The 14,464-nt window shown below is 40.5% G+C and overlaps 1 protein-coding gene across 11 annotated transcripts in view; it reads right to left on the bottom strand.

The window, feature by feature from the left end:
• Nucleotides 1-14,464, bottom strand: part of tead1b (TEA domain family member 1b) — a 45,090-nt gene that overhangs the window by 23,252 nt on the left and 7,374 nt on the right. For all 11 annotated transcript variants that reach the window (XR_007112439.1, XM_047580499.1, XM_047580501.1 and 8 more), the window contains one exon: nt 8,625-8,877. Coding sequence is in view for 10 of the 11 variants with exons in the window: in XM_047580499.1 (XP_047436455.1) it covers nt 8,625-8,781 (157 nt within the window). In the remaining variant the exon portion in view is untranslated. The remainder of the gene's footprint in view (nt 1-8,624; nt 8,878-14,464) is intronic.

The following is a 14,464-nucleotide window of genomic DNA, read 5'->3' as shown; positions in this document are numbered from 1 at the left end:
ACTTGGGTGTTCCTCCCATATCCACAGGAAACAACTCTGTTCAGTCCTCATTTAGACAAAAAAAAAAAAAAGAAAGAAAGAAAAAAAAGCTGAGACGTAAAAACAAGAAAGCCTACAATTAGGACCAGTGTATTTACTTCAAAGCCTGAGAGTTTTTGAACTGAAGACAGATGGAGGAAGCACAGAGAGGGTTTGTCGTTTAGCTTGAATCTCAAATGCATAACAAGTCAGCAAAGCTTGACTCGGATCAGATGCAATTGCTCAAATCTAATTTACAGAGTCCTCCTATTTCACTGCAAATTCCCTTCCAAATTTAGAGCAAAAGGTTCACAAAAATCTGTAAAGAAAAAAAAAACAAAAAATACATGGTTTCTACCCATGTTACTGTGCAATTAAACTACTGGCGCAGATTCTCCCAAATGTGCCGTTCATCCACCACAGAAGAACAGGTGGAATGATATAAATGATGTGTCAAATGTGCCATGTATCTGTTTCAAGATGGTTACCGCCATCATCACCGCGTGCAGTATTTTTTGTTGCTTCAGTGAACACTTAAGTGTTCATCTATATCATAACTGTGGTGCAAAAACGTCCCAGCATTGGTATTCAGTTGTTTTCTGCAGAAACTCAAGCTCCACCAACAGGCACCACAGATGTTTAGACTGATTCTAAATATTGCCCAGGATTTAAAAATCCAGTCACGAAAATGAAGTTCTCTATGTAATACAGTGTGCAACTGTAATTAACAGCTCTTTAAAAATCCATTTTTCTCTGCACACCAAAAGAAATCAATACTTAACTTCAAATGACCTTATTGAGCTAGATAAAAGGCTTTATTGCAAGGGCTGGGTCAGGAGCAGTTGAGCTAATGTGTTAGCTGAGCAGTGGGGGATTAAAGGTGAGGTGTTCTCTCAAAATCTTACAAGACATCACAAAGCAGCAGGTCACTAACCTGAGCCTTCCTGGAGACACTGAGGGGATTACAGCAGCCAACCTCTGCTGAACTGTGGCTGTATTCAGACGTAAAGACAGGCTCTTTATCACTCAGCGGGTCCAACCCATTCTATTTCCCCTCTCCTCGCTCTGCACCTCTCAAACAAGGCCAGAGCTGAAACCTGCAAGTCCCAACTCTGTGCAATATACTCACAGGGGACCAATTTGCACAGCCAGCCCTTGTCTGAATCACTCTATCAATTAGGAGCCACTGTGTTTATCATCATATACATTATTGTAGAGGCCGGCTTGGTCAATGTGCTGAGGTCTGTCTCTCAGGAGAGGGAAAGGGATGAAATAAATGACCAGGGAGCGAAGCCACAGTTGGACAGACTGCTGGACTAATCTGAAAGGACGGCTGCAATTATGAGTCTCCTGAGGAACTGGCTGTGTGGCAAGTCCAATGTGTGAACATGCCGCTAACAGTCAGGAAGGTGCACTGGCCCCCTTCTCCACAACAAAGTAAGACACTGAGTCAAATCAATATTTTCAATCTCTCACGATCAATTCCGCATCTGAGCACAAAGGAAGACATGTTGGTCGTGACCAATATGTATAAATGAAAAGTCAAACTTTGCGGTCATGATGGGCTCTTATCTGTTCTTTTGTAATCATGAGCACAAACTGGGTGAGTCTTGGCTGAAAGTTATAGTTGAAGGCTTGGAGAAAAGCAGGTACCAAACAGTCCAAAAATAGACCAGATATCCACAACATAATAAACATGCAAGTACAGTCACATGTAAAAGTAGGTTATATATTATTAGGCTCAGATCATAACAGCAGTAAGTAATTGTATGGCTAAAGCTACAGTCTTCCTTTGTTTCCAAGGATGCTGTCAGTCCTGACAGACCCCTCTCTGGAAAGAAAGAGATGGCAGTCTGTGTTAGCACTGGAGTGTGGTTGTCCTGCTCTGGATGAGAGGATAACAGTGGCATTCAGATTCCATTCAAATGTTGATTACACAAAATGGTCCCCATCAGTATGAGATGATCTTATCAGAATAAAAGTGTTTCATCAACGGGATATGATGTAATCAGCACAAAACAGATGATTTTTGTTAGAGAGGGCACAAAAAGTGACACTGCATCTTTAAGAAGCCTGCAGTCTCGCTGTGTTTTAGTCAAACAAAAGCAGCCAATTGGGAACATGCAACCTGAAACCAGAGGGCCTCACACAGACCTCAGAGCAGGGACACACCCCATGTACTCCTGATTCATGCAGGCACAGAGCCACAGCCTGCTATCTATTCGTATAGTATAAACACTTCCACGCAGACAATCTAAAACACACAGTCTTATAGATCAGTTTGTTTAGCCTCTCTCTCAAGTGCTGATATGGAAATGAAAGTAAAGCTAAGAATTTCTACACCACTGAATCATAATTCAAAATTAATTCAGCAGCACTTTAAGAGATACTCTGTATTGTTATAAGGTTCTTTATCATCAGTTTATTAAATAGTCACTTTGCATAGCTTTTTCAAAAATAAAGCATTTCTTCACATAACATACATACATCCAAAAGAAAAAAGCATCCATCTTTCAACTGTCAGACTCCCCACCAGTAACATCACCTCACAGTCTGGTCATCATCAGCGTTCCTTACACCTCGATTTCCTCTATCTGTGCCGTCTGTGGTGAGCAGCCCTGTGAGGCATGAAACCTCGACAACACGAGGCTGTGGGCAGGGGACTGGAATCTCACACGAGTCACAACATGTTATGCTTGGTCACCACAACATGGACACGAGTCGGAGCTGAAACCTGCACCCGGAACAGACCGCCACAAAAATAATATACACTTCAAAATCAATTCTGCTGCTCAGCAACAGGGCAGCTCTAAATGTATTTCCATTTTGGGACGGAGTCTCATTAATTGTACATTCTCAGAACCACGGAAAACACACACAGATGATAAGATAAAGATATGTAGGAAAACAAAAAACGCCTACAGCGACAAATACTGGATCTAAAACTCATCTGTTGTCTCCGTGTTCCTGTTGGCTGCGGTCCACACAGTTGCAGTAGTGTCTACTGGGCATAGTAGACCCATGTAGGTACCACTCTGAAAACAACATGTGCAGATGGCTTGTTGAAAGAGACACAATAAGACCAGATAAAAACAGACCTGAATTACACAAGTCAACTGTCGCATGCACCCGAGCACTGAATAATGCATAAGTCCAAATTAAAGAGCATTTCACACTGTTGGAGATACAGGATGTCAGTGTGACGGACCTTTCATGTGTGTGTAATGTTCTCTTCTGGAAATATTTTGAAGCCACACAGACCGATCATACGAACTCCCGTCTCTGGCCTGTGTCTTAAATTGTGTCACAATATCAAATACAATATCAATAGCAATAGCAAGGAAGGCAGTTCCAGCAATTGTTTTCTCTTCAGAAATGAGGCAGATTCATGCTTGTTGAAGCATTTGCGTCAGAGGTACTGTAGATCTATGTTTGCTTCCTGTTACTGTGTCAGGTCAAAAAAAAGTATACAAATCTATAGGGACACACAGTGAATAAATAACCAGTTTGTCACAACCTAACCTTCAAATCCTGAAGCTTCTTGAAACTCAAAATGACGTCTTACTTTCCTCATTGCACCTGCATCTGTACTATTTACACTTTCAAAAGTTACTCCTTTTGAGGAACACATAAAATAATTGGACTTCTTTCACTACCGTGTGTGTAAAAACACCGTAGTCTTACGCTGACAATGGCAGGGTAACAAATGAAGGATTATTCTGGAGGTGTGTGATGCCTCTCCTACGATGAAGTTCCTCACACTCTATTCTGAGTGAATGCAGGTGACTCAGGGAGCCTGAGCTGATCCCAGAATTCCTCATTATCCGCCCAGCAGGGAGGATCAGGTCCGCTCGCTCTGTCTCAGAGCATGCTCGGCCCGATGAGACGAGCCCCAGAGGAGCACAGTGCTGGGCCATCGGGGGCAAGCCAGGTCTGCTCATTATATCTAACTCATCCTTGGCATCTCTGCAAACCAAGTGCCACTTAGTTCCCACAGGAGGGGTCTGGGTTGGATCACTGACGAGATGGCAGAGCAAACAGCAGAATGGTAATGGGAAAAGCTTTACATCAAAAGACACGTGCAGATGGAGACAGTGTCCAGCAGTCTACCTACAATGGTGATATTACAACATAAGGTATATGGATCTTGGTCATTTGATCATTTAAGAACAAATATTTGAAATGAATGGTATGAGTACTGCAATTCTTTAACCGAGCTACTTTGATGCAACAGCACAGACACAAAAAATTTGTCTCCATCAAAACCATATGCAAGTTCAAGTATCATATACACAACTGGTGGCATCCTTCCTCAGCAGCAAACTCATACGGGTGTTAAAGCTTACATGTAGATTGTGCATTTGCATATTTTTAGTAAGAGGATGGAATAAAATTCAGTTCTTACATTTTTTTTTTTTTTTTTTGAAACAGTAACTGAGAAAAATTTACCAATGCCATTTATCTCGCTGGGTGGTGCAAATACATAACTCAATGAATAAACATACAATTTGAGTGAAGCGTGTTGTTTCATTTATCAACTCTATTTCTGGGATAAATGAATGCAGCCTAGCACAGCAGGTGAATTATGCAAGCGCAGAGTCTTAGGCCTTTGGCTCGGGCCAGTGCCCCCCATTTCCCTTTACTTTTTAAAATATTCTCTTAAGTAAACTCTGGGGCGATGGCAAGTGCCAGTGATGCAGTCTATGCAGATGTTGTGTCTTCCATTGCAGCCACAATTAGCCTCAGAGAAACGGGCACAGCGCCAGCCAACACAGGTCTCAGCGCATCCGAAACACTTCAGGTAAACACCACAATAAGCTAAGAAGCAGAAATTAGAAATTGTTTTGTACCGCAACACAGTTGCTATAGAGACTGTTGCTAATTAACTGCACTCTACCCCAGGATAACAAAGGGCTTAAGGGCACTCAGGGCGGCTCCTCTTGTGATGAGCTCTGTGTATGGAACACTATGCCATCCCCAGGGTCTCTCAACTACAAAATACCTGTCTCCTTGTAGCCAGCTTTCATCTCAGATGCCATGAGAGGTTTTGTGTGGTGTCTGTCTGTGTCTGCTATAGACCCTATGGACTCGGGCAGCAGCTCCACATCAGTCGCACCATATTTAGCTCAACACTTCCCTCCTTAAAAAGACAAATCACTGGATGTTTGAGACAAATCCATCTCTGACCACTTCATTGGTCACTTATCATTAACGATAGAATTCCAAAGACATGCACTTATCAAGCCGCCCCGCAAAATGAAAATCTGAGTCGTTTTACGCACAAATCGCATTTACATGACATCTATGGAGGTTGGGTCATATTCAATATTTTCTCCAAGTACAGCTTGGTGAACAAGTGTGACATTTGTATTTGTTCACCCATAGGTGAAAATCTGGCTATGGACATGCCAAGCTGCTGGTGGACAGCGCCGACCAATGTTCTTTACCAATGTCAAAAGACCATGTAATAGAGAAAATGTTTGACTTTTTTGCCCTGAAAGATAACTAAGTTACAAAACCTTGGGCGAAGACTAAAGATGATTCAGAGCGGACAGCACATTCAAAGCACATCACACACAGATTTTCTTTCTAGTAATATGTGAATATGTATGATATATGGCATTTTGGACAATGTATAAACAAACACAAAGCCAAAGAAATCAACATTTTCAAAGTGTGTTGAAACACACACACACACACACACACACACACACACGCGCACACACACACACACACACACACACACACACACACACACACACACACACACACACACACACGTTCTACAAAATGCTCGTCCAAAAACATGTCCCTACCACACAGAAAACCACACTTGCGCGTGGTGGCTCACACAAAGCTTAAAATAAATAAGAGTAAATAAATGACTGCTGAAACAACATTTCTTTTGGAATTAAATACTGAAGCATGCATTTACAATTACAACATTTTAACACATTCAAAGAAAAATAACTAGAGTGAAAAATACTACAGGAAAAAGCCATTTAATCACGTCCAACACTGTGTACACTACAGCTGCTGCAACTGTTCACAACTATAAACACACACAAACTTGTACAATTAAGCCACTGCTGACATGACTACATGCACGAACCACAGTCCTTATGCCAAGGCACACCAAACTGACCGACTGCCAGCTCTGGGGCTCACCAGATTCAATTATGCATCAGTCAGACAGTCATCTCAGTTTGTTTGCATATTATCCCTGAGCCCTGTTTCCTTCTGACTTTGACTCTGGTTGTGCTGAGGCAGCAGTTTCAATTACACATTTTTCAGCCTCTTGTAATAATTTTGTTGCATTATGACTTAAAGGCTTTTGTTTCCAGGTCAGGGTTTTTGTTGGGTCTATCAGCTTTAATTCGCCTGCAGTTAAGTTAAAGCATTTGCTTTATTCACACACACAATAGTGGCATATGTTGTTACTTTGGCCTTCACTGTGATGCATGAAAAATGTGCCACATGCATTTCAATATGCTTGAAATGGCCAGCACATGTTGGGGCTTGGACACAGAATGTATGGAAGAGAGAAAAAAACATTTAGGGTAATATTGTGCAGATAGCAGGCATGTAGAGCTCAGAACATTGCAATATTTGCTCACAAATATGTCAGAGATATAACTCAAAAACAGACAACAGACAATTCCAAGCTCATAATATTCCCTGAGTTGCTTGTTATTGTTAACATGGAGATAATTAAACTGGGCACTCCCTACAGGTACAGTCTTACTGGCTATGAATCATGAAGTATGACCACAAAATATTTCTAACTTCAGAGCGAATGCAGATATCAGCAACAACACTGTCCTGTTAGATTGTTCTAATGCCTCTACATGACAGAATACTGTCATGTAGAATAGAATAGAATAGAATAGAATAGAATAGAATAGAATAGAATAGAATAGAATAGAATAGAAAAATACTTAATTCATCCCCTGAAGGAAATTCGAGTTTCAAGTAGCTCATCCACTAACATACATAGACATCAACATAACACACCAACAAAATCACCAGAATCAACAGTACAAAATCTGTAAATACAGGGCTGTGTATATGATCTAAAATTCACTCAACATGGTTCCCTTTTGTGCTAAATAAAAACCTATAGCACATTCCTGGTTTAAGCACTGAAATGCAGCAGCAGTTAAACAACAATCACTGTCCCTAGAAAAAGCACCTATAAATAAGACTCAACGTAGCCCCACCAAACTCTGCATTACATTTTCTTTTCAGTTTATTCTCACAAGGAAGAAGAGTAGGACTGAGCTACTGGTGCTATTCTGCTTTTGGTGAGACATCTGTAACCAGACACAGAGCACATCTGGAATGTTCAACCCCTGTGCCCGAACTCTACATTTGGCTTTCCAGAGGATTTTATGGAAAAACCCAAAAAGCCATTGTCCTGAGGTAGCTTTCAGTGTGTTGACTTTTACTCGGTTTATTCCACACATTTTTGTTCTGTTCATCTTTTCAAAACATATATTGTCTTGCAGTTTGGTATTTGAGGCATCGACTGTGTCACATTTAATTTGGCTCTTAAAGAATTCAATAAAACCACATTTTTTAAAGCCCCGGGCTTCCAGAAAGATGAACATTTGTCTCATACTGAGGACGTTGCTGAGTGGGAGGGAGGCATGCACTTACCACTGCTCATTTTTAATTCTAGAAAAACTAATTTTCATGCTTTAATCCACAGCAGAAGGGCAGCTTCTCTGGCTGACTCGCGCTGTATGGGGACGGGGGAATTGGAGGACAGTGGGGAGTGTCCTGTTGTCTGAGCCCACATCTTTGTAGTGAGGGGTTCCACTGCAACTCCCAGAATTTACATTTTGTTTGGCCGGAGGGGTCACATGACAGCTGCAAGCAAATGCTCTGAGGGGCTTTCTACTTTCACTTGACACTGACAGGCTGTGAGACGGTCCAACACCACAGAGAGAAAATATTCCCTCCTTCCATGACATCACCCAGCCAGGGATGGAGGGAAATGGAGGGAGGAGAGGGGGCACAGCTGGTGGCAGCCGCAGTACCATCTGCTACTGACTAATAGTTCATGCTGCTTTACTTATAAACTTGCACTTCTGTGAACTGAAGTGGAGGCTGTATGGTTACCATCATAGTCTTATGATATTACATTAATCAGCACAGACATATAACGATGCATGCCCACCACAAGCTTAGTTTCGCAGGTAAACAGGCAACTCTAGACAACAGTGAATCCATATCAACACCTGCCACAATGTGGTCTTAAGAAAGGTTACGTGCTGGATTTCTAATAGCTCATTTATATCAAATGGGAAATAACATATGCACCAGTAAGCTCCAGATGTTCTGGTGGATTGATTTTGTTACCTCAGGAGAAAGGATTGTTGTTTCCTCAAACCTCCAGTCTTCATGCTAAGCTAATCAGCTGCTGGCTTTGCAATTAAGGACACACAGGAGCAGTGTTGATCCTCTCAACTCGCTTTCAAGAAAGCATAGAATATTTCCCAAAATGTTGAACTGTCCACTTTAGCTCATTCAGCTCATTTCGCTTATTACAAACACAAGCAACTCCAAAGATGATTCACAGATATGCACACACGTGTACTCACCATACATCTTTCCTTCATCGGAGAGGATGATCTTCCTTCGACCGCAGGGAGGATAGATGGCCAGGGCCTCCTGAAAGCTCTGTTCAATGTCAGGGCTCCACACTCCCTCTGCATCATTGTCTACAGGCTTGTCAGCCGAGTCGCTCATCCTCTCCATGTCCTCGGCAGGGCTCTCGCTGCCGCTCCAGCTGCTGGGATCAATCGTGGCGGTTGGGCTCTCCAAGCTGAAGCCTGGAGCAGACTAGGGAGAGACCTGGAATTCCCAAACAAACACAGCCCAACCATCACTACCACAGCAGAACAGCGGAGATCTGCTTCCAAGAATTCTACACGGTACACAATGTTAGTAGAGAGCACTATACGGAGCGAAAGCAGCCAAACAACACAGGACATCGCCAACCTTGTTTTAAAATGGATGTGAAAACAATTCATTTTTTCTCATGGATTTACTTCATGTTAAGATGTGACACATTGTAAATATGTAATATAATATGTTTAAAACTAAAAATCAGATACTCCACACTGGAAACAGTGTTACCACCATTACCAGGTGGTCCACTGTAATTGCATGTGAAATGTCTATTTATCCTACTTTTAAGATTTGTGTTGTGAACCTTATTTTCCACCCTTACTCAGCACTTGCAATTGCTTTCAGTTGTGTTATAAGAAGTGCCAACTACCACATTAACAGTCCTCGGTAAAGCTAGTTTGATTCCTGCTGAGAAAAGGCTTCCCTCGTTACCATGGCTTCAGCCCTAATGTCTTTAGAGGCCAAATGGAAGTTTACACCTGGAAGCTTGATGGATTCGAACATGTTAAGTCGTGTGAAAGAAGGCATTTCTTTAAAAACACATGTGCAGCAAGACTGTGCTTCATAACTGGAAAAAAAAGAGGATTGAGGCAACTAATCTGGAGCATCCACGTCACCAGTTAGCCACCGCACACTATGATGGCATAGAAAAATTAGACACTCAAGCGAAGCAGAAGCCAGAGCCAAGCTGCTTACACAGCTGGAGAAAGTCTCATTTCACCAGTGGCTACTGACAAGACTATCAAGCTCCTGGGGAATATGGGGCTAATAAAGCCAGGACTGTATCATTATGCCCAGACAGCATCAAGTAACATAAAACCCCTAATCCACACTATCCCGCATATTATGGGAAATGACTATTACTACACAACAAGATCATAAATGTAAAGATGTGAGTAATCATAACAACAGTGGACCATATGTTTTAAAACGCTGTTCAAAAGTGTTGCATTCGATATAAACTGTGTAGCAGACAGAGCTGAACTTGATTTCAGTCTACTCAGTAAAGTATCACTTTTTTTATCTTGTAGAAGTTGAAGAAATATATCATGTACTGAGTGGCTTAAAAGGTGGAAAATAAAAAAACAGACGAAACCAGGAAACACGCATGCACTTATTTTTGGACCTTATTGGCCACAAGACGTATTAAAGCTATTGCACGGGAATGTGTGCAGTGTCACCTACTGTTTATTGACTCCACACAATGACAATTAAGATGAATCTAATCAAAACCAGGAGATCTGCTCTATGTTTATGTCAGCTCTTTATTTAGCCTGTTTTTATCGTCTGTATGTGTAATCCACTATCTACCCTCATTTAGCACCTGTGCAATTGCTGTCAGTTGCATAACAAGTAGTGACAGACATCACATAACAATGGTCAATACATGTGGTAGTTGGACTCCTCCTTATCCAATGTCCCAGATTAAAAGAAAGAAACTTTGAGTTCGGAGGAAGAATTGAACTAAAAGAGGAAGGACATATCTAGATTACCATTAGCATGGTTTTTCCTAACACGAGAGAGAGCTGAAAGAAGAAAGGGACAGAAGGACTGTAGACGCAGGCTGACGTCATACACACATATCCACCATCAGACAAAAAGGACAAAATCTTTACACTGTAGCCTTAAACAATTTAAATACTAACACTAAAATAAGCTGAACACAGCTCAAGCAAACAGGTTAATGGAAAGCATTACAAAACTGGTTAATATAATGGGTATTTGCATGGAACTAAACATCAAATACTTTTACTGTCAAGACACAGCACCTGAACACGAATGAACAGAAGAACATGATGGTCTGGAAGGGAAACTGAATATTCTGGAGAGATGACTCGAGTTAACAAGTTGCTAAAGGATCCCTGCGTTGGTATGGCTCTAATCTGACTCTGACAGGCTATAAAAACCAGATTTCTTTCAGCTGTTTTTTTTTTTCTTCTAGAATTCAAGTGCTTCCACTTTGGACACATCGTACACAGTGAAATGTTCTATTATGTCTATTTTTTCTCCCTAAAAATTGCTGCAGTGCTGCAGTTGAACAAATCCAGCATCCACACTGATCTACAAACACAGACAATACAAGAGTAACTTGAAGATGACCATGCAACTTCTTCGGTTTTCCAGAACTTCTTCAGCACTAAAAAAGCCACTTGGAGGAGTGGTGAAATCCAGTTGCCTTTGTTTTGAAATATACCGTGACCTGGATAACTGAGAAACTTAACAGACACTATCCACACTGATGGAGGTCAATGTTTGATGTATTAAGTAACAATTTTGTTTACATGCAGTCAAAGTCACTTTAGAACTCAGTACCATATGTTAGAGAGAATGGACTTTTAATATACAGACACCTCGGAGTTTGTGTCAACTTTACCCTTAATTCACATTTAAAAACCCTTTGGTGTTTTACTTCATTTACTAACAATTCACTGAGTTTCTATACTTAATCTTTCCACTCAATCCAGACAACAGCTTCCTCCCTGTGCAAGATCCTATTCAAGCAGCACAAGCTGTCAGGAAGTGGGAATAGTAGCATATGTTTCTTCCAGCATGTCAGTTCATGAGGGGGAAAGGGGGGATGGGAGCAAGCTGTTCGGGGGGAAAAAAAGCTCCCAGGGAGCAGAGAGGGAGCTTTTACTGAATTCCGTTTTTGTGTGCTGACTGCTGACACTGCAGAACTTACTCACAAACTGATGAGGGAGGGGAAACATTCCCATTTCAACCACTAAAAGGCTGGGACTCTTTCTAGATGTGCTCCTCTTATCCTGACCCATGATGAACTGTGCACATAATCACATCCAGCTTCCATTTTCATAGCAAAAAAATATCATACTGAAAAAGTTCTTATTCCTGTCCTTACAATGTAGTCTAAGAAGAACATCTTTACATTTTTATTTACACACATACTCATTCACACACCAACGTCAAATTAGTCCAAGTAATAAAATATTACAAGATGTTACCACCAAGCTAATCCAATGTCATTCATCAACAAGTATGTAGAAACACTGGTTCTCTGTTTAAGTACGTTAAGGTTCAGAAATTGAAATTTAACTCAGTTTTTAGTAACTTTGTGGTATTGTAGATTCAGATTTACGCTCACACACTGGTGTGTTCTTCCTTTGCTCATACACTACACTGGACTTATACACTTGCAAAGAACAAGTTAAAATAATTACTGTAGACTATGACTATAGACGACCTGTGAATGCATTTACAAAAGCTGCAGGGTCTTTGTAACATTCCATTTTATGTCGTCATCAGAGTCTGCATCAGCAAGACATTCTATAAATTTAATTACTAAAAGAGTTTAATCTAATAATGCAACACTAATCACAACCATAAATAACAATATTTTTAATAATTGGAATATTTCCATTGCGCAGTCCTTTCTGCTTGTACAACTCCACTTCTTTCCTTATGGAATGTTGTGCAAAGCTATATCGATTATTTGCTCCATGCCTACTTGTAGATACTTGTAGATAACTTTTAAATGAATTAGAAACAGATATCTTGAATCATGCTAAAACGGCGAAGCACGTTTCACTCCAACATTAAAACTTTACTGAATTGTATCCATCAATCATGTTTTTTTTTTTCTTTCGAGAGGGTGTTTCTCTAATACCAGTTCAAATGCGTCTTCTAACTGTTGATCATTATCTGAGGAAAATGAAACAAGTGAACCAACACCAATAACACAACAGACCTGGCAACAATGGATTAACTGCCGTTCAACTTCCGTTCCAATCTCTCACGAGCGAAGCAATAAAAGCTGTACCTGCAGGCCACGCAGAGGTTCTGACATGACTTCTGTTGTATTGGCATAAGAACTATTCAGTTCTGCCAAAACACATTCCTTGAGGTCACCGAGATGTTCTTTCATGGGCTTTGTGCACATTTTCAAATAGAGAAATTTCCTGCAATTTTAAAATGTTTTAAAAAAACTATAATGAAATCGGGTCCTTATCTTTAAATCCAAGGAGCCCAAATCCAAATATTTTTTTCGCTTTTTGTCCTTGACATGCTTGATTTTGATCCCCGCAGTCTTGTCACATTTGGAATTGAAATTGTCAATTCAATTCAAACTGCAGTGCACCTTTATCCCGGTCCTTTCTTAAACTGTGAGAAAATAACTATTTGTTAACAATGCCAGCCGCTTTTTGAACTGAAATATAGATTCCTTCAAATTTAGCTCGCCGACTGCAAATGACTGGTTGATTTGAGAGTGTGCCAACAAATAATTTATATGAACATGAATAAAACATGGGTGCAGGCTAATGTCACAATTTAGGGCCCATAAATAATGTACTAAAGGGTTCAGACATGACTTGGTAACAACCAACAAAGAATATAATGATAAATTATTAGCAACATGACGGAAATTTCATGTTAAGCTGGACCATATATGCTGAACATATATTCAAACTATTATTACGTCAGAAGATTTAACAATACATAATTCAAGATAATATTATTAACATCAGTGGCGACAAAGGAATTTACCATAAACTAATGAAGCCTGGACTGTAAGCATATATTACCTCAATATAATACATAATAACATTGAAGATATATATTGCAATTAATGATTTTTATTACACTTTTAAAATTGAATTTATGAGAAAACTCAACTGTTCCTTCGTTTGACTCAGTCAGCTCTTGTTGACACACAGCATAATAGGGGATGTGGCAGAATAATGAAGGAGAAAATAAGTGCATGCACTGAAGGAGGAAAAGGAAGTGGGGTAGGATTATTCTTGTGTAGTGCACAGCATTAAATCCCAAAATGAGTGAACAGAAAACCGACATACATATTGATCACTTAACTCGATGATCCTGTTATCTACAAGGAGGGGTTTGTTGATTTGTACTGTGAACACTGAAATTATAAAGGGTAAAGGTCACGGGGTGAAAAAAAAAAAAAATACTACACCAACTGGATGCTTCTGATGTGCGAAACATGTGAATAACCTAGCAGCCATCAGTGACGACGGTCTCTTAGTGCCTTAGAATGTGCAGACTAATTACGTCTGTCAAAACAAGGTATGAATGTCACCCATAGAAACACTTGTGGCTTACGGATAATTGCATACTTCTGTCTTTGCAGGGTGTACTCCATAGAAATGGTCTTGTTTGTGAGATGCGGGGTAAAGATGGGCCGCGTTGCAGTAAGTGAATGTGGTAGCTACGCAAGGTAGTAGGTGTGACATGGAATTATGGGAAATTACACTCACCGTGAGATTACATAAACCACTCACCAAGCTGGAATCCAGCTCCTTAAATTAAGAGAACCCATTTCACCCATCAGACAGAGCAAGGTAATGAAATAGCAGATGAGAGGTCTCAAATGTAATTTTCCATGTGGAGTTCTTTTGTGCTGTTATCTCAGAGGGTGCAATAATGATTCTGTGAATGACTTTTGTGCGCCTCATAATGGCCCACAGAAGCTAAGGCCACAGTGTGTAAAACTATAATTACCATGTGATTTCAAAACTCTACATTTTTAGCGTGTTGTTAGGAAAGATCCTGG

Source organism: Mugil cephalus, chromosome 3, assembly GCF_022458985.1.
Source record: "Mugil cephalus isolate CIBA_MC_2020 chromosome 3, CIBA_Mcephalus_1.1, whole genome shotgun sequence".
NCBI classification, from domain to species: Eukaryota; Metazoa; Chordata; class Actinopteri; order Mugiliformes; family Mugilidae; genus Mugil; species Mugil cephalus.
Note: the sequence above shows the minus strand (reverse complement) of the source record. Positions and strands in the feature narration are given on the sequence as shown.